The sequence below is a fragment of the Poecilia reticulata genome, chromosome 7 (assembly GCF_904066995.2).
Source record: "Poecilia reticulata chromosome 7, P_reticulata-male-v2, whole genome shotgun sequence".
NCBI classification, from domain to species: domain Eukaryota; kingdom Metazoa; phylum Chordata; class Actinopteri; order Cyprinodontiformes; family Poeciliidae; genus Poecilia; species Poecilia reticulata.
This window is the reverse complement of record NC_088836.1, coordinates 9,991,691-10,013,622: the sequence shown is the minus strand read 5'-3', so window position 1 is coordinate 10,013,622 and position 21,932 is coordinate 9,991,691. Positions and strand designations below refer to the sequence as shown.

Below are 21,932 nucleotides of genomic sequence, written 5' to 3'. Positions count from 1 at the left end.
ACTGGTTCATGAATCTGATAAGAGTTGCAGTAAACATGGAAGGAGCTAAAAATCCAGGGTGATCTTTAAAGAAAGTCTGTTCAAAGATGCATGAATTCAAAGAGGTCATGGTCCTTCTGATAGGACAATGACCTAAACATTTCCAACACTATAATAGTTTATTTGATGGAAGAATGTTTATGATTTATGAATCAAAGTGCAGACCTCATGTGAGGATATGTGGCAGTCCTTGAAAATTGCTCCTACTTATTGCAGTAACTTCATGTACAGGCAGCTGGACGATGATGAACACTGACTTCTGTTGTCAGATTGTCGCCGCTGTTTTCTCTAAACAAACGTAAGGCAGCAATGACAGGATAAAAACAGACATAAAGCCAGCAGAGCTTGGAATGTCTGAATTGGTCTAGTTCCAAAAAAAAAAAAAAAGGTTAGGCTGAACAGGAAGAAGCTGCCCAGCAGCAAAGCTTTGAGTTCCTTCACCTCCTACAAAAATGACAAAGACTTATTTTTCAACCCCTGACCTGGGACATGCAGCTGTGCATCATCCCAAATTACTGTTTGCAATAAGAACTTTGTATTTCTATTTGAAATCCCTGGTCTTTTTAAATGCAACCTTTTTCTTTGCTTTTGCTAAGGGTGAGGATTTCTTTAACGTACCGCTTCACCACACGAAAAGTAACTTTCGAAAGAACTGCAGCAAAATCAAAAGGAGCACGTGAGCAACATAGAGAAACGTCTAACAGAGAGAAGCCGAATCAGTACAGTGGGTTCACACATGTGACTGTGATAGTGCATAGTTCTATTGCGTAGTTCACACACTGAGCTACACAAGCTGTTACACGTGAATCAGGGAATGAGGAAGACAGCCTTGAACTCTGCACACTGATGCCATTTTATCGCCCCTTTCTTTCCCCTTCAGCAGTCTTTCAGAGCCAGTGAATGGCTGCATTATCCCGACTCAGCTTTCAGGGATGTTTGCAGAGGCAGACAAAAAAGAGAGCGAGGGACTAAATGATGTTTTTATAAATATGATGTTTTGAGTCTATTTTAAGGTATTCCACTCCTAAAGTTGACAAAGAGAAACCGGAGGGATTCGTGAACAGCAGCAGTTTGAAACTGTTCAATCCACTCAATAGGGCTGTTAATGGGTATTTTACTGACACCACAGCCGAGTGAAGCATGCGAGACGCAGCACAATGTGCCCATATGATGGGAGTGACGAGTTATAAATTCAGAGTGTTCGTTGTTTTCTTCACCACCATTAATTTGACAATTCAGACATTTAGATTTGTTTCACAGTCCTTTATTGCAAAGAGTCCTCAGTAGTGTATCTGCTTCAGCAGCTGAAAGAGGTTTCTGGCACGTTCTGCCCGACAGTGAGGGGAGTGATGCAGCGGCAGCTCGAAGAAGGAAAACGTGAAGCTTCGAGAGAAGCTGAGCTCGGTGATTGGATTCAGCGGCGGCAGGCGTGGAAGGCGAGGAACCTGGCACTGAGGTACGACCCTGCTTCTCGCCTGCAGCCTTCTGCCCACTCCACCTACACACAAGGTAACAGACAACGCTTCTGTTAGTGAAAGACAGTCATTAAAAAAATAAAATAAAATAAATGTTTAAGTTGCATTGATCACATCCTTCTGTTAACATGTGTGAGACATGTTAACAGTATTGACAATACCAAAGTATTGAGACTTTTCATGCTTTCTGGTGAAGCTGCAAACAGTTCACCACAAAGCTGTTCACGAAGTTTTAATTCAGCTTAGTCCAAACATACTTTATTGATCCCAAAGGGAAATTGGTGCCTTTGGGGACTCTTTGTGGAAATATTTGATCAATATTCTAGCATGGCTCGCAGATTTGTCTTTGACTCGTCCCTAAGGTGCTCCGTCAGGCTGATGCCAGGGCTATGGGCATTTCCTCCATAGTTAACACACTCATTATGTCCTTAAAGACCTTGCATTGCAAACTGGTGTGCAGTCATGTTGGAATGGGTAGGAAGCATTTCCAAGATGTTTCCACAGAATCAAGAAAATATAATTTAACAAAATGTCTTGGTTACACAAAGAATCAAGAGTTGTCATTGTACAGGCAGCCAATGCGAAACATGAACTCTATGATTTGTTTTTACTGCATTCTTCAGTACCCCACATACTCTGATGTATTTCACTCTCCAAAGGTCAGAGGAAGTGGACTCAAAGCAGGAAGATACGTTTTTACAACCGTGCGCGAATACTTGGTGACATAGAGTAAACTGCTTGGTGGGAAACTGTGTTTACATCAGACTTTTTTGTATGTGACATCAAGCTGATAAGGTTGAGAATCTGTGCAACCAGTCGCAAGGACACGCATCAGTCAGACTGCCACTTTGTGCCACACTGACAACTAACCAGTGGCTGCACTAATGGAGGATAAAAGGGCTAGGTGCCCAACTCACTTATCAAACTATCCACCGTCCATTTGGACTGTGGCAAATGAAGGAATTTGTTACAAGAAATGTATGCAATTAGTACACTTGTCTATGAAATCTCAATTGTCTCAACTGGATTTTGCTTAGCTCCATTGTTTCACAAATGTTTGTAGAGGAAATCTCCATCCCTAGGTGGTGGATACAAGTTGGAACGTTTTGGATTGTCTGAATTTAATGAGTCGGCTGTGTCACAAAATACTTTTGGGAATGTGACGTAGACACTTTAGTGCCTAAAGGCATATTTTTCTTGTCCCTTTCATCAATAAAAAGAAAGGAAATTAGTCATTCTTTAGTAAATATAGTCTGATATCGCACCTGTGTTTTTCCGAGGGACCAACAGGCATGGAGTTGATATTTCGGAGCTGAAACCTGAACATGAACATTCATCGTTTTCCTCCTCCTCCTCATGAGGATTGGTAACCATCGGCTGAGGACCAGGTGGGACGGATGGGGGTCTTGTTGGTGTAATTGCTGGGGTTGTTATGGCAAAGGAGGATTCGGAGTGAGCAAGGCCACCCCACGGTGTTACGTTGTCTGAGAGGAGGATGGAAGAAGGTCCTGGGTGATGCTGAGAGGACGACAAAGTCTGGAGCTGTCGGTTAGGTTTCTTGCGATTCGTGAGGCGTGGTTGATGGAGAGCAGTGGAATTAAAGGGAGGCGGGCCTGTATACGTTTGCACAGAAAAACAGAAAAGAAAGAAACACTTTTAAGATATGTCCTTGAAGAGGTTACATGCATTATGTGCCTTGGTGAGTTATTGTGAGCTTTTTCTCTGCATTTCATTTCTGCCAGAGTTTCAGCAGGAATCGCAAGAACGCTACATTTAAAATCCATCTCACCGCTTTCAATAAATAACTGTGTAATCAACATCATGCGCTAATTTGTAAGTGACAGATGTTGGTGCTGAATATATGATGAGTTATGATCTAAACCCCTAATGAAACTTTTCCTTAATAGAAAGCATAGACGTACTGTATTCATTTTTAGGAGACCATTGTTGTGAGCCTCATATTAGACTGTTAGATTCACAGACAATGCCTGAGCTGAAGATCCTGCTCTGTGTTGAAACCTCAGTGTGTATATGTAAAGCGTTACCTGTTCCGCTCCCAGATGAACCAATGAGAGGAATTTGTTTGCGAGGCATCATAAATCTGGGGAGCCAGAAAGCAAAATTCAATATCACTTTCCAAAGCCATTAGAGGTTTCCTGAAAACATGTCATCAATTCACGCTCCATCATAACAGACAGAAATAGCTCACAGGCACTAAAACACAAACATCAAGGTTGTAAAGTATAAATTGTACTAATTTGTCACCCCGTGTCCTTAGTTGAAATATACAATTATTGTGGCTCTTGAGGTGGTACACCACTGTTCTGTTCTCTTATGCTCTTTAAATAAAAAATACAAAAGTTAATCAGATTCACAACTTTGTGGGTAAAAACATTTAAGTTTGGATAGTTTTTTTTTCTATTAATGAATGATATCATATTTTCATATCTGCATTTTTAAAAAAAAATTATCTGATATTAAAATGTGTTTAATAATATCTAAAAATGAATAAAAAAATTGAGAAAATAGAAAAACTGTGTGACATAAAGCTGTTGTTCCAGCTTTATGCCATGAATATTCTCTCATAAAACAATTCAATCTGTTTGCAGGGGTCTGGATGAGCCTCTTGACATTTAAGCTTGCGGCTGATGAGCACAGGATGCTCTTTAAAGTCTTTGCAGTTTTGCTCTCAAGCTGGGCTTCCAGTGTTTTTTATGGTGGGGAAATGGAAAGCTGGGAGATGAGGAACGGCCATTACCGCGTCTGAAACTGTCCTGACAGCGGCAGGAAAAAAAATCGACTTTTATAGAAAGCTGACATTTCTGAGACGGACATTGGGACTAAGGGTAAACAGAGGACACAAACAGAGACAGTGACAGGAGCCACTGAGTGTGTGTGTGTGCGTGCGTGTGTGTGTGTGCGTGTGCGTGTGTGTGGGGGTGTGCGTGTGTACCTCTTTGACTGATGCAAAATGTTGCTCGTTCTCCACTTTTGACAGCTGTGCTCTTATGCCTCGCTCTCATGGGTGATGCAAAACATCCTTCACGGGAACAGTTCCCCTACTGGCACTTCATCACTACAGATGGTGATGATTTCTCAGGCTCTATTCCATAAGTTATTTCTTCTCTCCACACATGTTGGACGGCTGAAAAAGGACTACACAACACAGCCTTCTCCTAAGCCACAAAACAAAAAACAAACACAAATCCAGGCCTGGGCAGGCATCTCCCTCTGCATCTAGTCCCAAAATGTCTTGTGTGATGATTGTTTTTTTTTTCTTTCTGTTTCCTCTATTTTGACGCAGTTTCCAGAAAAACCACTGGGACTTTCAGCGCAGCAGGAAACGTCTCTACATCGACCTCGCTCTTCTTAACGTCACGTTTATGTTTTCAGCTCCCCACTTCCTCACTCTTCTCCCATCCTTTCTTTACTTTATGTATGACAGAGCAGAGAACAAAGGGCGCTAAAGGAAACCGGATCCGAGGAGCTTTCATCAACTTTCTCTTCATGTCCCTCCTCCTCTAGAACCACTTGGCCCCGTTTTCTCCTTCACTCAAGCTTCCCCTCGCTTTCTTTCTCCTCTTTCATGCCGAGTGCAGGTTAGTGAGATGGGCACAAGACAAAAGGTAATTTGAGATCATAATAAAATATTCATATATTCATGAATACCTGCAGCCTGTCTGCTCTAACCTCAATAAAGCCCCCCATGCATGGAGATAAAGTGGCATGCAAATTGGCATGTAACGGGGCTCCCATGGTTAAAACGTCTCTTATCAAAAGAAGCCAAATGAATTAAAGGGGCATGCACTGTACTATCACTTTTACGTTTCCTTTTCAATTGTTTTCTGGTTTGTAGCTCACTGCAGATCTTTCATTTCAATGTCTAAAATTGAGTAAAAGGTAAAAGAAGAAAGGTTGTAAGGCAAAAAAAAAAGACAATCACAAAACAGTCACAAAAACAACAAAAAGATGAGGTGGATCATGTTTTGTTTGGAAACATCTGGACATCAGTGGATAATAAGATGTCAAACCAATACAAAAGAAGTGAAGCAATTTGTCTGGTTTCAGTTTTAGTTCACAAAGTGAAGATGTACGTAATGCTCCAAGTGAGGAAGAGGAAGTCAGGAGAAATGTTGTCTGATGGCAGACGTAACAAACCGACACCTTTAAAAAAGATTTAAAAGCATTCTGCGACGGACTCAGTCTGTTGATAATTCAACACGCCATGACAAGAACTGCAGCATGAAGCACAGAGTTCATATTGGTGTACTTTCTGCTCCAGTTCTGACTAGCATTGTTATTCTAGTTGCGTCAACACAATCCTTCTATGATAGCCCAACCATTGAATGATTAACAACATAAACTATATCAATCTGCTTGAGGCAGGTTTTGCCACCACCAGCTAACGCTATATGTAATGGATGGAAGAAAAGTAAAAATACTGACATATTGTCAATCTACAGCTACAATCAGACAATCTCTCATTTTTTTCCATGTTTAGACATAGAAAAAAAATCTGTACCATTCAACCACATAAATGCTAAGTCATTCCTTTGAAGCGATGGCTCTGTTTAGGCTTTTCATCCTGGTGAATCTTCACAGAGATCGCTGTTGCGGTGTCGTAGCTCATTATTTTTTACTGTGAAAATTCAGTGGTGCAAAACAAATACATGACAAATTAGTTTATTGATGAGTGTAATTAACTTTTGTAGAGAACTTAGAAGCCAGCAATGCTGTTTTTCACATGATGACCTCGAGGTCAGCTTCTGTCAACAACCCTAGAACTGTTATTGCTTTCCAAAAGATGAAGCAGGGAAACATTTGAGTGGAGCTTTATTAATAATTCATAAACTAGTTTATGCTGTGCCTGTTGTTGTTAAGGTTAAGCAAGAGGGGGAGTGAACTGAGCTTGTTTTTGTGAAGGGGAAACTTTATGCAACGTCTCCTTCAATTTTAAATGCTTCTGACACAAGGCTCGTCTTTTGCAGGTTTTCTTCCTGTATTGACCCCCATTCATTTTCTGATCATCTCTGATCAGTTTCCCTGAGGACATATTGAGAGCATGATGCCATCACTGTTTCTTTGTGTGGAAAACGTGTTAGTGGCGATTTGGACTTAGTGATTTAGTTACTGATTAACAGAGGGGGACTTTCTCCATGTCCTCACAAGAAAAGACGGCTCCACTATGAGCCTGCAAAACCAGTTATGACACCACAGAGTATCCACTCTAAGACTGCACTCACACAGAGGTGACGGTTTGAAATTCCCAGCAGATGACTTTAAGCTACCATATGCCTGTGTTCACCCTCTTATTCGACATTTAGCATGACGCACACGAACAAGGTTCAAGCTGCCTCACACCTCATGACGCAGCTACATTTACATTCTGAGACACACAGATACAAGATATATGCAAAAGTCGGTTTTGAACACCACAAACTAGGAGATAAAAAGACAACGGTTTGCACAAAAGACTAAGAAATGAACATTATTTTTTGTGGTTGCAGAAATTGTGCAGGACGCTCTTCTAAATGACGCCTGGATTGATTGTGGCCTTGAGCTGGACATGTCACAAGTTGGCTTTGGTATTTAATATCAGGAATGGACGATGCATTTCTGTGTGCAATTCCAAGGGAACTGCATGGTTTTTTTTTTGTCTAACGTTCAAATAGAGTAGAGTAGCTATACACAGAAAGCATCTGTCATACTTCCTCATTCTAAACAATATTTCTTAACACTGTGGATAGTCACTGTGAGCAGTTCTGGATTTGTTTTCATTAGGACTAAACACAGTCCCAGAACTGCCATAAATGAACAATTTGGCATCATTCGCTGGAGCATATACCACAGATGAGCCAAGATACTTTTTAGTATGAATTTAAAAACAGCCAGAAAAATTTGAAGCAGCTCTTGATGAGAAACAAATGTTTGTTGTGCTTATTATTGAAAGCCAAAGGATCACTTGGAGCACAAACCACATTTTACAAATTAGTTATTGGCAAAAATCCAAACTGTTCTTCAAGTTTTTTTGTAATAAAACCAGTTATGTGAAACTACTCTCACTAGGATTATATTCAAATTCAAATCTAAATCCCACTTTCAAAGGCAACTAGTCTCAAAATTGATTGAAGGGTCTGATTAGAGCCAACATTTAGAATAAGCATTTAACACGAGCGTTATTATTTACAGGTGAGCCTCATGTTAACTGAATTCATTTCAAACATTTGTGAACTTTCTACAGGAAAATAGTTAAAATTCTTCTAGAAAATCCTGCCAGAAGTTGATGTCTGGTCATAACGTTTGCAGCAGGGCAAGACAACAAAACAGTGCTACAAACTGCTAGACATGCTTGTAATGAAGGAGTTTAATAATTTTAGGAACAAATTGTGTTTCATTTGATAAAACCTTGTAGTATTAATTGTGTTGATTAATTTACTTCATCTATTAGTTTGTTTAATTTGCCAATAATTCTAAATTGTAGTTGTGGTCGAATCATTTTCGGCTGAGCTGTACATACTGTAATGTATTTGCGTTAATTCTGTTAAAACTGTTTCTAAAACAGATTCCTATCATCTTCATTCATCCACAAACACAATGCTTTTGTAGAAAAAAACCCAACGCACAATAAATCTGGAAAATTTTAGACCTTTAATTAAAAATGGTTTGACTTATAAAACATCAGTCAAGATAAAAATATCAACGAAAGTCTTTTAAAAATAAATTATGCACTGCTTTGATCCTCTGACTGCATTTATGGCGTCTAACTCCAAAGTCACTTTTTCTTTTGCCACGTCTCTGCATCCATCCCAGCGTTCCTGAGTCGCAGGAGCTGGAGGCCGTGGCCGCAGACCAGGATCCATCCCACCTTCGTCGTCTTCTTCCTGTCCTCACAGGAAGCTGTGCTGATGTCTCCGTCCTCCGCTGGATTCTCTGGGTCATCGGTTGTCTCTTCCTCTTCGCTGCTCTTACAAACTGGGTCAACTGTTTCCTCCAAAACTGCATCAAACCCCATCATTTCATCCACTTCTTTCTCCTCCTCCTCCCACACTGCGAGCCCTGTGGCATCTGCAACGTGGGAGCACAGCGCCCCATTGTGGCTGATGCCGGTACCGCTGACTCTCCACAGACAAACCCTCTGATCAGAGGAGGTGGAAACCAGGAGACCGGGGCTCAGGAGCTTCAGGGCGGTGAGGGAGGCAGCGTGGGCCAGCGGGATGCTGAACTGGGAGTGCAGTCGAACCTGAAACTGGTTGGAAGGATTATCCTGCGCGGCGCGCTCATCGCCTATCTGAGAAAAGCCCCGGCTCCCCACAAGCTCCCCGTCTTCTGGGTGCTGCGCCCTCACTGTGGACACTGTCAGCTGCCCGTCATCTCCTCCGCTCGCAACTGTTACCAGGCAACCATCCTCTTGTTGTCCCAGTTTCTCCACCCAAACAGCCAATGAGTTGACGCCGCTCTGGTGGGCGGGGATGACGAGGCAGGGGACTGGCGAGGCTGCGGCGCCACTTGAATTCTGGGCCGGCACGGACAGACTTTCAGTCAAACGCCACACTGCGATGTTTCCATCTGTGGCTGCGCTGAGCAGGAGCCTGGACCTGTGGGAGGGAAACACATTCCTGCATCACGGCTAAAGAATGTCTAAAAACAGCTTTTTCTTTTTTTTTTTCCAAGGTGGAATGATTAAACATGGCATTTATATATTTACACTTTCGGGGTTGAATGCAGTTGGAAAACTCATGCATGGAGAGAGAGAACATGCAAACTCAAATAGAACGGGCCCAGCTGCGATTTGGATCAAAGAAATTTCAGTAACATTTTATTTGAAGGGGTGTGCGTAAGACTGATAAGACAGTGTCATGAATATGACATAACATCTGTTATGAACATGAAGAAGCCTTTATGAATGTTTATGGCTGCTGTCATGAAGTGTCATTGGGTAAATCATGACACTTTTAATAGAAAGCTGCTTTAAAAGCTGAGTCTATTTGGTGAACAAGTCCATGTTAACAGGGTTTCATTGATGACAGTGGCACTGATACTCCAGTATATTTCAGTTTATCATCATCTTTTATGCTTTTTATCAGAAACCAACCGATTTGAATCAACTATCAATTCTATCGCTGATCACCTATAAGTTCGGAGCTTATAGGTGATCAGCGGTTAAGCTGTCATTTGCTGAAGCATTTTGTGGAAATGTTTCTATATGTTTGGGTTTATATAATATATGTCTGAATATTTTTTTTAGATCCCATGGAATCAAGACAACTCACAAACTTCTGGACCCAGCTCTTTTTTTCAAAGATTCATTGAAGTTGTTTTGTTCCAGACTGAAGAAAACAACTGTTGAAGTAAATCATCACAAATATGATATGCACGACGGTGCTGAATGTATGCAAGCATCTTACAAATGTAACATGTATGAAGCAAAGACTTGATCACCTGTTGCCTTTGTCGTCCTGCAGGCTGCAAGTGGCGACGCAGAGAACACAGCGCTGGTGGTAAAACGTCTCCCACAGCAGGTCGATCTGATTTTCGCCTTCATTGACAGAAAACAATCTGGAGAAATAGCAACAAAATAATAGCAAAAAAAGTGTGTAAAACACGAGAACAGCCAAAGCTTATACAGATAGTTGGTTGGTTTTATTCTAATTCGCTGAGCCTAATTTTGTACAAATGTTTTGCGAAAGCGGAACAACCTGCAAGGTTCCCACTTCCAACAAATTACAACATTCAAAACTTTTCCAGGTTCAAATGATCATATCCAAAATGTTTGTTCCTCGTGTTTTCCTGGCAAAATTATTCGAACCACATATCCACAAGTCCAAACACTGAGAGACACCATTTATTCTCTTGATTAAGTAAAGACACCATACCGACCCGTCTGACAGTCATCAACACGTTCAGAAACATTGCAGCACTTAAAAAGCCTTCATCAACCAGACTAACCTGAGCGCCCCGTCACTGCAGGACAGAGCCACGAGGACGCAGCCCGTCTCTTCCTGCAGAACTTCTATGGACATGTACCTGCAAAAGGCCAAACCCAAGAGGACAAAGTTTATCCAGAACCTCAAATCTGAAGAACAAATCCGGTCATTTTCATTTCCTTGAACACATTTCAGCCCCACGTCTTCTGAGAAAATCTTTCTGTTCTGGAAGTGCCTTGTTGTTCCTGCAGAGTAATGAAGACCGATTGGCTAAATTAACTGTCTGACCAATCAGAGGGCTGTTCTTAACGTGCTAAGATGTCAGTGGAGCTGAAACGATTAATCAGATTAATTGTGACAAATCAATATTTGAAATTGCAATTAACCAATTTATTAATTGATTAATCATTAATGGAGATAAAAAAAATAAAAAAATTTTCTCAGAACAGTAATTAAATCAAGACTGTATAAAAAATCTATACATTTTGCATTTTAAGATAAAGGAATAGTTGCATTGTTTAATTATTAGTCATGATACAGACATGTCAAGATTTTGCTAACTTTTATTATCCTGTTCAAATTCTTAAGTTCATTGACAAAAAGGAATGAAAAACATCCCTTTGGTCCATTTTAACTGGCGCCACCTGGTGGCCACATCTCAATCCTACAAAATGAAACTGCACCTGGCTAGAATAGTAACATGGTTCTATTAAATAAATAAATGAATAAATAAATAAATGGATTATTAAGAATCAACTCAATCTAAATCATCCTATCTAAACTTGCCTTGACTCTGGGTCCATTTTCACAGTTTTGTGTCGGTTCCGCTTCTTCTCCCACTGCGCGTCCAGTCGGTGGCTCGCCACCTGGATCACCTGACAGGAAGGAGCCAGCCTCTGCCTGTCCCAGGCGACCAGCAGCCGATTGCACTGAATCTGAGCCCGGCCTCCGGCGGACAGCACCAGGGCGGAGAGAGTCTCTCCCTGCAGTCGAGTTATCGCTGTCGCTGTTCGCACACCCGAGATGTGGTCGGTAAGAACCGAGAGAACCTTGATGGTCCCAGAAACTGGGTTTATAGCCAGGACCGCTAAGCTAGTGTCCTCCCCTCCTGTCACCACTATCTCCCAATATGATTTGCTGCTTCCTGTACGTGCTTGTGAGTCAAATCCAGTCTCTTCTATCCTTCCCAGCCTGCAAACACACCAGATCCCCCTGCCATGTATGCCGTCTCTCAAGCTCCATCCTCCAGTTCTCCCTGCGTCCCCAGCACAGCCAAGCATCTCCCCCGGGGGCTGCGAAGTCAGGACGGCCCCCTGCTTGATGAAGACCAAAGCCCCCCGTCCGGGCCAAACCCTTGTGTGCGACGGCCAGAGGCTCCAGGAGCGATGCCCGCCGCCACAGGACACTGCCATCAGCCTCTCCTGTCTCACAGGGTCCCATACCACAAAGTGGACGCCGTGGAAGCCGGCGATGACGAATCTGACCTCCCTCGGCTCCTCTCCGATCGCATCTTCCGGTACCTCTCCTGTCTTGATTTCAGACTCAAGGATGAAAACTTTCTCCAGCCACTCCATGCCCCGGCAGGCCCGTTGGACTCTGAGCACCTCCAGCCGAAACTCGCCGTCTTCACGCCGAGTCCTGAAGATCCTCACACAGCCATCCTTCCCGGTGCTGTAAAGCAACCCCTGGTACTCGCACACCGAGGTCACGCCGTGTTTCCCGTGCACGCCGAACAGACAGCTCAGAGGCCGAAATGCAGAGTCACGCTCTTCTTCCTCTTTCCTCTGCAAGCCTTCACCGAGTTTCTCATGATCGGTTTTGTTCAGCTCAACATTTTCCCCTTCCTGAAACAACAGCAGCGACCCTCTCCTGTCTCCACACACCCACAGCACCTTGTTGGAGTGACGCCGGAGGCAGATGGCGGCTGTGAGCCAGCGCTTGGAGCAGAGAGGGAGGAGAAAAGGTGAAAGAGGTTCCACACTTAGGACTAATGAGCTGTTTTCACTCATTTCTACCTCCACACACCAGCGACAGACGAATCCTTCGGCACCTGATGCGAGTAAATACAGATTATCCGTTTCCTTTTTCCAAATTACACTGTGGATCTTTCCTGGTCTGCCTGTAAGACGTACATCAGACAGAGGACTGGAAGTGGGAAACACCTGGATGGAGCCGCTGATGTTCCCAACAGCACACAACGTGACCAAGGTGTCTGAATTTCTCACTAACACAGTTACTGTCTCCATCACACAATATGATGAAAACTCAGCTGGGCCTTCCCATATCGTCTCCCAGCTCCCACTGCTGTACTGGAAAACTGTCCCTCTGTCAGTACAAACCAAAAACCGACTCCAGTAAGTCTTCTCCTCCTCTCCTCCCACTAGACAAACCACTTTCGGAAGAGCAGGACCTGGAAACTTCAGGTCTGTTAGTTTCTCTTCCAGGCTCTTTTTCTCCTCACCATCTCCTACTTTCCACAGCCTAACCCCCCCATCTGCTCCTCCTGTTGCCACCCATTTGTCACCATCTCCTGTTCCCCTACCTACTGCTAGGGAACGCACTCCACCCGCGCGGTGTCCCTTCAGCGTGCGAATCAGCTTTCCCCCTCCTATCAAGTCCCAGACTAAACAGGCGCCGTCCTCTCCTCCGCTGAACGCGTACCTGCCTGAGAGACGGACAGAGAAGACTCTGGCCTGGTGGCCGTACAGGACCCTTAAACACGTCGGGTTAGGGTCTCCGCATTTCCCTCCAGGGCCGCCCAAGGTACCGACACCCCAAATCCGAATGCTGCGGTCGTCTGATGCCGATGCGAGGTACCCGTTCTCCTGGAGGTAAGAGATGCTGAAGATGACTCCGCTGTGACCCAACAGTCTGCACTCAATTGAAGCCTTGTGACCAGCGTTGATCATTTCATCACCTCGAGCGGGCTTCCAGATGATGATCTGGTTGAAAACAGTCCCACCAACCAAGACGGTGTCCGCCCATGAGTCATGCACCAGAAGAAGGGCAGAGTACAGCAGGCAGCCCTCCAGGCAGGAACAGTGAACCAGGGCGCTTCCTGTGGTAGAGTCCAGGAGAAGAGCGGCGTTATGAGCAAGGGCAACACAGAGCAGGAACTGCTTGTCTGAGGAAAGCCAGCGGACATCTAGGGCCCAGTCCCGGAGCTCCAACAGGGGCCCCAGGGCCTCCAAGCGAAGAGTCTCCACATCCTGGCACTCTAAATGAAGCCTGACGAGCCTCACTGCCTTTCCTCCAAATATGGCGAGGTCGTAGAAGCTGCTTGTAGAGGCAGAGTTATTTTCTAGAGATCAGAAATAAATAGACAAACAGATCAAGACAGCTGTGAGCTGAAATAGAGTTAACTCTTTTTTACAAGCATTGAACAAACATATCACAAATAACCCCAACCACAGATAAAGATTAGAGATGCACCAACATCAGTCAGAGTTTCCTTAAGAAACGTTTTTAAATTTAATAAAAATCAGACAGGACAGATGCTTCAATGGCTAAAGAGCGGTAATCTAACATACATATATCTTTGTTTTTTATTTCTTAGAGGAAAAAAAAATCTAACAAAAAACCATCAGTATGTGTCAGAGCTGGCAAAATTACTGCATCTCTAATAAAGCATCACTTTGACCATTTTTTTTCAACAAGGGCAAAAAAACCTGATTTGTTTTAGGCTCAAAACAACATTTTAAGCCAAAATATTTTGTAAATGTTGTAAGTGCAACTTTTACATTTATAACATTTAAGTGCAACATTCAGATTCAGAGAAAATCCGGGAAACTATTTTCCCGCTGTTTGAAAATGAATGCATAGCACCTGAGACGGTGGAGCTCTGCGTTGGCACCGTGTCCCGGCTCCTCACTCTGATCCCGTGGATCCTATAATGTTGCAGGACACTCAGCGAGGCACCGACATTTGGCCGGGGCAGGAGACTGTACACGGACAAGACTGGTCCTTCACCTGCCACAAAGGACAATGGGAAGACAGGCATAAGAGTGTGCATGAGTCCATAAAAAAAAGAAAAATATATATATATTTATATATATGTGTGTGTTATTTTGATTACCTTTAATTACTTTGAGTTTTTGCTAATCATATACCCTTTGCAAAAACTATTAGTTAAAATACTAATCATCAAAATCAATACTGACATCATTAAGATTTCAGCATCATTATATTAAGTTTAGCTCTAATCTCTTTGCTCATCAGCTTCTGTAGTTCATTGGTTAATTACCACTTTATGTGGTAGTAAAAGAAGAACGCTGCCAACTGATGATGGTTTCCAAAATTATAAGAAAAACTCTAAAACAAAATGTGGCATGCATTTATATTCAGTCCAGATGAGTCAGTCCTGAAACCACCTTTTTGCAATAATTACAGCTGCAGGTCTTTAGGGGTTTGTCTCTACCAGCTGTGCACACACAAAAACAGAATATTTTGACAATTATTCTTTGAAAAACTCAACCTAAGCCAGTTTGGACAGAAAGCATGCAGGTGTGAAGAGCAATTTCAAGTCTTGTCACTTGTTCTCATTTTGGTCTGGACTTTGACTGGGCCATTCCTTTATGGCCCAGTCATAAACATATATGGCTATATGTTTAATGTTGTCTCATTTTAAGATGAACCTTCAATCCAGTATCAAATCTTTTGCAGCTTTTAAACTGGGTTTCTTGCAGGACTGGCCTGCATTTAGCTTTATCCATCTTCTCATCAACTCTGACCAGCATCCCTATCCCCGCTGAAGAAAAGCATCACCACAGCATGCGTGAGGATGGCGTGTTCAGAGTGATGAGCAGTGTTTACATCTTTGTTTTTTTTTTTATTTAATCATACCCAAAAACCATGTAATTGAAGTGTGTGGTTCTAACGTGACAGAATGTGACTTACCTGTCAGCAGGAACCGATCCTGAAACAACTCCAAACCTGTGATAGGAGCCACCAGGGCAGCAGTCTCCATCTTTGCAGGTTACTGTTTAGTTTCAATTAGAAAATCATTCTGAATGCTTTCTAAAAGACACAAAGCTACTAATTAGAATTTGTAGTTTTGACGATAAAGCGTGTTTGGTGAACGCTGAAATGGATAGTGTGTTTAACTCATCTTAGCAATGAAAACAACACAACACGAAAAAGCTTTCAGTTAGCAAAACATGCTAACAGCAGGAGCATTTCATTTACATTTATTAAACAGAGGAATAAAATGCTCGCTTTTCGTATGGAATGGTAATCAATGCGTACCTCTTTAAAGCTCTAAATACAGCTGAAACATGTCTCTGACTTGTATTTTTTACATTGCTATACAGTTCTGTGAAAAGCAATTTTGTCCACATGTTTCTGTACTAATTCCGGTCTAACTCAACCAATAAAACTACAGGATCCGATTTCTGAAGGCTGATTGGCTGCAGGAACAATGACCTGTGCTTATTGGCCAAAAAACACACGTGATAAAAGGTGAAAAGTTGTGCTGCATTGAGGTGTTGTCTGTAATTGAAAAAGTGAGTATTGTTCACTGTAAGAAATACATTTAAGCTCACATTATTTAAAACCTCTTGTGATTTAAAAAAAAGTTTGTCTCAGATTGAAAATGATCTGTTTGTCTTTCAAAACAGTAAGAGATATGTCTTTTTAAAATTTTTCTTTCTGCACTGTAATGAAACAGATATAATTGCTATTTCTAGTAGTATTTATTAATATTTGCAATCTTCTTAATAATGAAAAGGAAAATATTAATTACATTTTATATATTTCCCATTAGAGCAAGCAAAGTCTTATAATTGCTGAGTCTCCGAGGTTGAATTGGCTTTTTCGTCATCACCCACATTTTTGGCTTCTTCCACAGATAGTTTATTTATTTATATTTTCATGAATAATTATGAGTGATTGTGTGCCTTATCAAGGTTTTTAATGTATGTGGTTCTATTTATCTTTTCAAAAATAATGACACATATGGAATAGTTGAAATTGGTAAGTGTCATTTATAGAATATTTTTACCTGATATTATTATTATTTTTAAATATCAGATTGAATACTGCTTTGAACACACTTTCACAGAGGACCTAAACGCATCACATGGCAAAATACTGTAAATAGGATTCTTGTCCGTGTTAGGTAGCGGTCCAGCTAACTTTGAAGCTAACAATGCCTGGCAAGTGTAAATTCCAGGATTCCTGGCTGACAAAGGACGCTTTCAAGGACTGGCTGGTCAAAGACGCCGATGACATTCATTTCGCTCGGTGCAGGGCCTGCTGTAAATCAATAAAACTTCAGACCATGGGCGAGGCTGCTCTCACCAGCCACGCAGGCGGAGCTGGCCACAAAGCTGCGGTCCGAAAGCTGCTGGAAGGTCAGTTCGCCTCCCTCTGTGTTTATGACAGGAAAATGACTGGTAATAACAACGTATGTTGAATGGGACGCGTTGTGTTTGTTTGTTTGTTTGTTTGAACTCTTAATTGGAGTATTTTTCCTTCAATCACAACCAGACTCTCTGCAGGGTTCAGTAGAGACGATGCACCAGCACCTTTCTCAGCACACATGCATGTTAGGATGTGGATGACTGAGTTTTTGATCACGTGGTTTAAAACTCATCGTATAAACAAAGTCAGCGGTGAAAGCTGTGGCTTGCCTCTTGTCAATCTCATAATGTTAAAACAGTTTTAGAAAAGAAAAAAAAAAGCCAGCTGCTTTTTGCAATATTGCCAATTGCCCTTAAATATGATTTAATAAAAATATGATTTATAACTGGATTGAAGTCTAAAACGATAGAGAGCTATGGGTGTGATGTGCAGCAACCGGTAGACCAGAGATGTTGACACAGAATAAAGCTTGTAAAATAAACGTGATCATCAACAGAGAGAGAGAAACCTGAGCAGCGGCTAGCTGGAGGATTTACAATCCCCTTTTGTCCAAGTCTTTCTGTGCTAAACTATTAGTTGTTTTTACAAATAATAGCTTGTGAAAACTATTATTTATTAGTATCCAAATTTTTTCAGAAGGTTGTTGTAGTTTTGTGAATTTTAACTGCAATTGTTTTTTTTGTTTAAACCTAAGTATAATGTTATGCCTGCGTCCACCAGATGGAGGCGCTCTTTGCAAACTGTTCTGAGACACATTTTCCTTCCCCATCTGTCTCTGTCCTTCTTGTCTATTATTGCAGGTGTTTTAATAGGCGATGCAAGACAGATGAACGGCAACACAAATCTGGTAAACATGTGTTTTCTTTTCTGATTTAAGTTCATTTAAGTGATATTAATAAATTCTAAGTTGCTCATAAATCATAACCATTGGATTCTTGAGAGGGAATTTTATTGCCCGCTGCCTCCCTATTAGGTAGAGAAGAGCAAGGAGCAGATGGCCCTTGCCCTCCAGCGTGAAGCTTTGGACAGAATCACAGGCAGCGACTGGTCAGACCTGCATCAGAGTCCCTCTACAAACTCCAGCTCCCACAATGCAGAGCTGCAGGATGCAGCCTTTCCTGTTGCGTACTTCACAGTCCCAGGTACTGGCAGACCTACAATAAAGATCAAATATTTTAACCTTACTGTTGAGACATTTTGTTTTTTATCTTGCTAGCCAATCAGGTACTAACCTGATTAGAAATTTTTATTTTATGTCAGAAATAATAATATGAAAAAAAAAACATACCCTATGTTTGAATTTATTTATTGGATAGATTTCAGAATGAAAGAAAACACTGAAGCTCTGTATGACATACAGGTCTATTAAATCAAATTTTGTTAAAGAATCTGTGTACAAAGGTCACTATTACAGTTTAAGTCTGCTTTTATCTTAGCAACTTAGATTTTAAACTAGAGATAATCAAGTGCAGTTCTTAAGAAATCCCCTTAAATAGCCCATTAGCATTGAATTTGAAGATCTGAATCACATCATACCTTTCTAGTGCTGCCAGGCAACGGTTGCCACCTTGAGCAGTGAGCCATTAGTGAAATGGTTCCCCAGTTGTTTTGGTTTACGCAACTTTAAACCTGGGCTTCCTTTGTCACCTCCATCCACACAGGAACCTCGAGAACCATCAACCATCACCTTCATCCGTCCGACATCAAGGAGGAGGAGGTCAGCCGCCGCCTGACCCCTCATGACTCTGTGGACTTTTCAAGACTGGAGCTTCAGCAGCGGACAGAGGCTTTGGAGCAGCTGGATCAGATGAAGATCCTGGAGTGGGAAAACCGGATGAAGGTACTTGCCTGGGAACAGGAGCTGGTCCGGGAGAAAAGGAAAGCAGCTCGACAGAAGGAGAAGGCCTTCCGGATGAAAAAGGCCTATTACAAGGCCAAGCTAAAGAGGCTGGGTGAAGACGTGCCACCGTCCTCCTCTAGCAGTGGTGAAGAAGACGAAAAGATATCCGAGCTCAACGGCTGATCTGATCTTTTTCATACTTGTTTCATTCTCGTGGTGTTTGTCTATAATCTTTGGGACTATTTCTTTTGGATAGATTTCTATATCGAAGGTTCTGGTGTGGGTTAGTGGATATAGACTGTGGGCGTCAAAAGTCATTGATTGGATATTCACAATGCGGAACACACACACAAAAAAACCCCTTTTGGTTCCTAGGTGGTCTGGAAAAATCTGGAATTTGATTCAGTTTGTTTTTTCAAGAATGGAAACGACTGAGAAAAATCTAAATATTTGTCGTTCCTTCCCTCCCTCATGTTCTACCTTCCTTAATTCATCCTTCCTTCTGTCCTCGTGTCCTACCGCCTTCCTCTCTTCCCTGCATCCTTCATTTGGTTGTTTTTATTTTTTTGTAGAAAAATCCACCATACAGTCTTGGCAAATGTTAGTATTTTATATTTTAAAGTGAAAGTAAAGGCCGAGTCTGGAAGTTTTCCACGAATAACTTGTTGCAACCATGATGACATATGCACCGTGACACATGGCAGTGACGGTTGTCAGTTCGAATCCTCACTCCGTCTGACTAGGTCGTCATGTTCTTGGGCAAAATGCATCACCTGCCTGGTGGCGGTCAGAGAGCTCGGTGGCGGTCAGAGAGTCCGGTGGCGCTGAAGCATGTGAATGGGTGAATGATTGAAGTGTGGTGTGTTTTGGGGTTCTCTGGACTTGATGAAACTCTACACAAGTACTGGCCAGTTGACATGGGCAGGTTTGTGTGTGAAGGCAGCTGGTTGTGTGGCTGCTTTCCTAAAAATATAAGATAAAATAAAACAACACAACTCTTATTTGGAACGAAGCCGTTCTAAAGTGAATGTGGTACTAATGTTTAAACACAAACAGGCACAATAATGTTGTGAAGTTGAAAAAAATATATATATTTGATTACTTTGTGAAATGCACATTAGCCACAACAGTAATGCTGTCTGCAGTTTTTTTTTTTTTTTTTACATAATGACATTGTTTTTGTTGTTGCATTATGTTCTTTTAAGGTAATGTGTTCTTTATAGTTGCTTCAGCTGATGTATTCGGTTCATTATGAATTCATTGGTCCTCTCTAAATGCAGTTTTTAACACTCTTATTGAGCATGTTATTAGATTTTGCTGTTCAAATCAACATGTTTGTTCAAATAAATGTAATTTTCATTAACAAAGGAATGAATAGTAAAATTTCCTTCAGAGACTTGACCATTTTTTGTGTGTCTGTTGCATCATTCTGATATTACTCAACTGACTTTAGTTACTTATTAGTGAAAACAGGATTACTGAGATTGTGCTCTAGTATTTGCTATTCAGTTGTTTTTTCTGGCTTTTGATCAAGAACCTGATAATGAAAGAAGTTATTTGCAGACAAGACAAGCGGCTCAATTCATTCGCACTCTACAATTATGCACTACTTTTAGTGTGTCTGCTATAAAAACTGGAACCGAATGTCAAAACGTTCAAGTGATGTGAATAATTTTGCAAATAGCTGCATTAAAAGTTTGCTTCACACGTAAATCTTACTTTTTATCTGAGAAACGGTGATATTGTAACAGAGCTGACTGTATTAAGTTGGCATCTGAGCCACTGACTGTGACAGAGCACTTTGAGAACCAAAACAAGTCAGCAAAAAGCACCTTAACAAAAAATAAAAATAAAAAAATAACGCTCTGTCAGAATGTGTCCTCTCCTCGCTGCCTCACTCCCTAAAATGTCCTCATGAATATGAAACAGTTACAGGCAGAATATAAACACACACACACAGTCTGGTAGGAATAAGTCTTTTTTTTTTTTAATGTCCAACATTTCTCTTGTTTTTCTGCGAAAACAGGGGAACAGCTGTTTCTGTCCCGACGGCGGGACAGAAGGCATCTCATAACGAACACACAGGCCAACAAATACAATCTCTCATCATTCTGCCACCTTTTCCCTGCCTTTCTTCTCCCCCCTCCCCCTTTTGTTTTCCTTTTCAATCTCCAGAACAGATGACCACATTTTCGACTCAAATCTGCCCTCTCTGGCTCTGGTTGTATGGCTTCTACTGGTTTAAAACAAATTATCTGGGAGTTGTAGCTTTTGTTCTGGTTCTCTCCCCTCAGAGTGCCAACGCAGACAAATGACCAGTTTTGTGCAGGTTTGCAATGAGGCGTCGCTGCAATTGTAAATCACACATTCATCAAACCCAAGTGAGTCATTTAAGGAAGATAAATATAACTTTAACTGACTGCAGTCTGTTGGTGTTGGCAGGTTCTTGCAGGTCCTGTACTTTGTGCCTGGCATTAGATTTTATTTTTGCTGTTTACATATAAACATTTATTTTAACACATTTCCCCATTGTTCATCAAACTGGGAACTTGTGGCCTTGAGAAACAAAATTGATGATCATAATAAACAATAAATAAAAGTCACATGCGTAAGACAAAAAAAAGGAGAACTTTTGGGTTTAAAAAGAAAACACATTCATGATTAAAAATAGATATGGTTTAAAAGAAATCGTAAAACAACTCTTTCATAAAATGTCAATAAATTATCACTAAATAAAATAGATCTCGTCAGTTTGATCTTAGGGAAAAAGGTGGAAAGAAAAGGAAAAAATAATTTTTTTTTTTAGGCGGACTGCTTCTTTAACAGGTGGCATTCCCCCAGCAGGAACATTTTTTGGCAGTAATCCTGTCAGGAACAGATTTGGTGTCACGTTCTGAGGAGACGAGGCTGACAAGAGATACAGTCAGAGCGGGAAGATACGCGTTTGCTTTTGATGCCCGTTTTTATCTCCACTGTCTGCATTTCCCTCCTCTTTTCTGAATTTCTGACTATTTCTGTCTCCGTGACGGGCGGCGTCCACGCCTTCCTCCCTGCAGCTACACGTTTTACAACACAGTCATGATTTCTGACCCAGTTTATCCTCCTACTGATGACGTCTAGCTTTGTAACATTCGATGTCTTGTGTCCATTCTGCTGGATTTTAGCCCACTTTGTAGTTTGCGTCCATTCTTGATCTTGCTCATTCAGACAAACTTCGGCCAAATTGTTTTTTTTGTTTTAACAAAACACCTCTCTTTCATTCATACATCTGAAGATGTGTTTTTCTCTTAAAGG

At 41.6% G+C, this 21,932-nt stretch overlaps 3 protein-coding genes across 6 annotated transcripts; 1 reads left to right on the top strand and 2 right to left on the bottom strand.

Moving 5' to 3' along the window:
• Positions 1–1,296: 1,296 nt before the first annotated feature.
• LOC103467121 (uncharacterized) lies at positions 1,297–7,650 on the bottom strand. The gene is made up of 4 exons (XM_008413206.3): positions 4,468–7,650; positions 3,560–3,615; positions 2,780–3,127; positions 1,297–1,537 (listed from the first exon to the last, which is right to left on the bottom strand). The coding sequence occupies exons 2-4, from the start codon at positions 3,609–3,611 to the stop codon at positions 1,320–1,322; spliced, it is 618 nt and encodes a 205-aa protein (XP_008411428.2). The 5' UTR covers positions 3,612–3,615; positions 4,468–7,650; the 3' UTR covers positions 1,297–1,319.
• Positions 7,651–8,145: 495 nt separating this feature from the next.
• Positions 8,146–15,812, bottom strand: wdr6 (WD repeat domain 6). Of its 4 annotated transcripts, none has more exons than XM_008413208.3 (7): positions 15,683–15,812; positions 15,335–15,416; positions 14,264–14,407; positions 11,225–13,739; positions 10,461–10,538; positions 9,954–10,070; positions 8,146–9,109 (listed from the first exon to the last, which is right to left on the bottom strand). In XM_008413208.3, exons 2-7 carry the CDS (start codon positions 15,402–15,404, stop codon positions 8,287–8,289), a joined length of 3,747 nt encoding a protein of 1,248 aa, XP_008411430.2. In that variant the 5' UTR covers positions 15,405–15,416; positions 15,683–15,812; the 3' UTR covers positions 8,146–8,286. The 4 variants fall into 4 exon arrangements, with proteins under 4 accessions (XP_008411430.2, XP_008411431.2, XP_008411429.2 ...); XM_008413209.3 differs by having other exon boundaries at positions 15,335–15,454; positions 15,683–15,811; XM_008413207.3 differs by having other exon boundaries at positions 15,335–15,812.
• Positions 15,813–16,493: 681 nt separating this feature from the next.
• Positions 16,494–20,039, top strand: fsbp (fibrinogen silencer binding protein). Its single transcript, XM_008413212.3, has 4 exons — positions 16,494–16,788; positions 17,599–17,645; positions 17,772–17,940; positions 18,460–20,039. The coding sequence occupies exons 1-4, from the start codon at positions 16,584–16,586 to the stop codon at positions 18,819–18,821; spliced, it is 783 nt and encodes a 260-aa protein (XP_008411434.1). The 5' UTR covers positions 16,494–16,583; the 3' UTR covers positions 18,822–20,039.
• Positions 20,040–21,932: the final 1,893 nt, after the last annotated feature.

Coding starts and splice junctions, on each gene's coding strand:
- LOC103467121 (XM_008413206.3), bottom strand. CDS start 3,611: ATGATGCCTCGCAAACAAATTCCTCTCATTGGTTCATCTGGGAGCGGA. Junction 3,128..3,559: donor TTCATCTGGGAGCGGAACAG/GTAACGCTTTAC, acceptor AAACGTATACAG/GCCCGCCTCCCTTTAATTCC. Junction 1,538..2,779: donor GGTCCCTCGGAAAAACACAG/GTGCGATATCAG, acceptor CCTTGTGTGTAG/GTGGAGTGGGCAGAAGGCTG.
- fsbp (XM_008413212.3), top strand. CDS start 16,584: ATGCCTGGCAAGTGTAAATTCCAGGATTCCTGGCTGACAAAGGACGCT. Junction 17,646..17,771: donor TGAACGGCAACACAAATCTG/GTAAACATGTGT, acceptor CCTCCCTATTAG/GTAGAGAAGAGCAAGGAGCA. Junction 17,941..18,459: donor TGCGTACTTCACAGTCCCAG/GTACTGGCAGAC, acceptor CCATCCACACAG/GAACCTCGAGAACCATCAAC.
- wdr6 (XM_008413207.3), bottom strand. CDS start 15,404: ATGGAGACTGCTGCCCTGGTGGCTCCTATCACAGGTTTGGAGTTGTTT. Junction 14,408..15,334: donor GGATCGGTTCCTGCTGACAG/GTAAGTCACATT, acceptor CCTTTGTGGCAG/GTGAAGGACCAGTCTTGTCC. Junction 10,071..10,460: donor TGCAGTGACGGGGCGCTCAG/GTTAGTCTGGTT, acceptor CTATTTCTCCAG/ATTGTTTTCTGTCAATGAAG.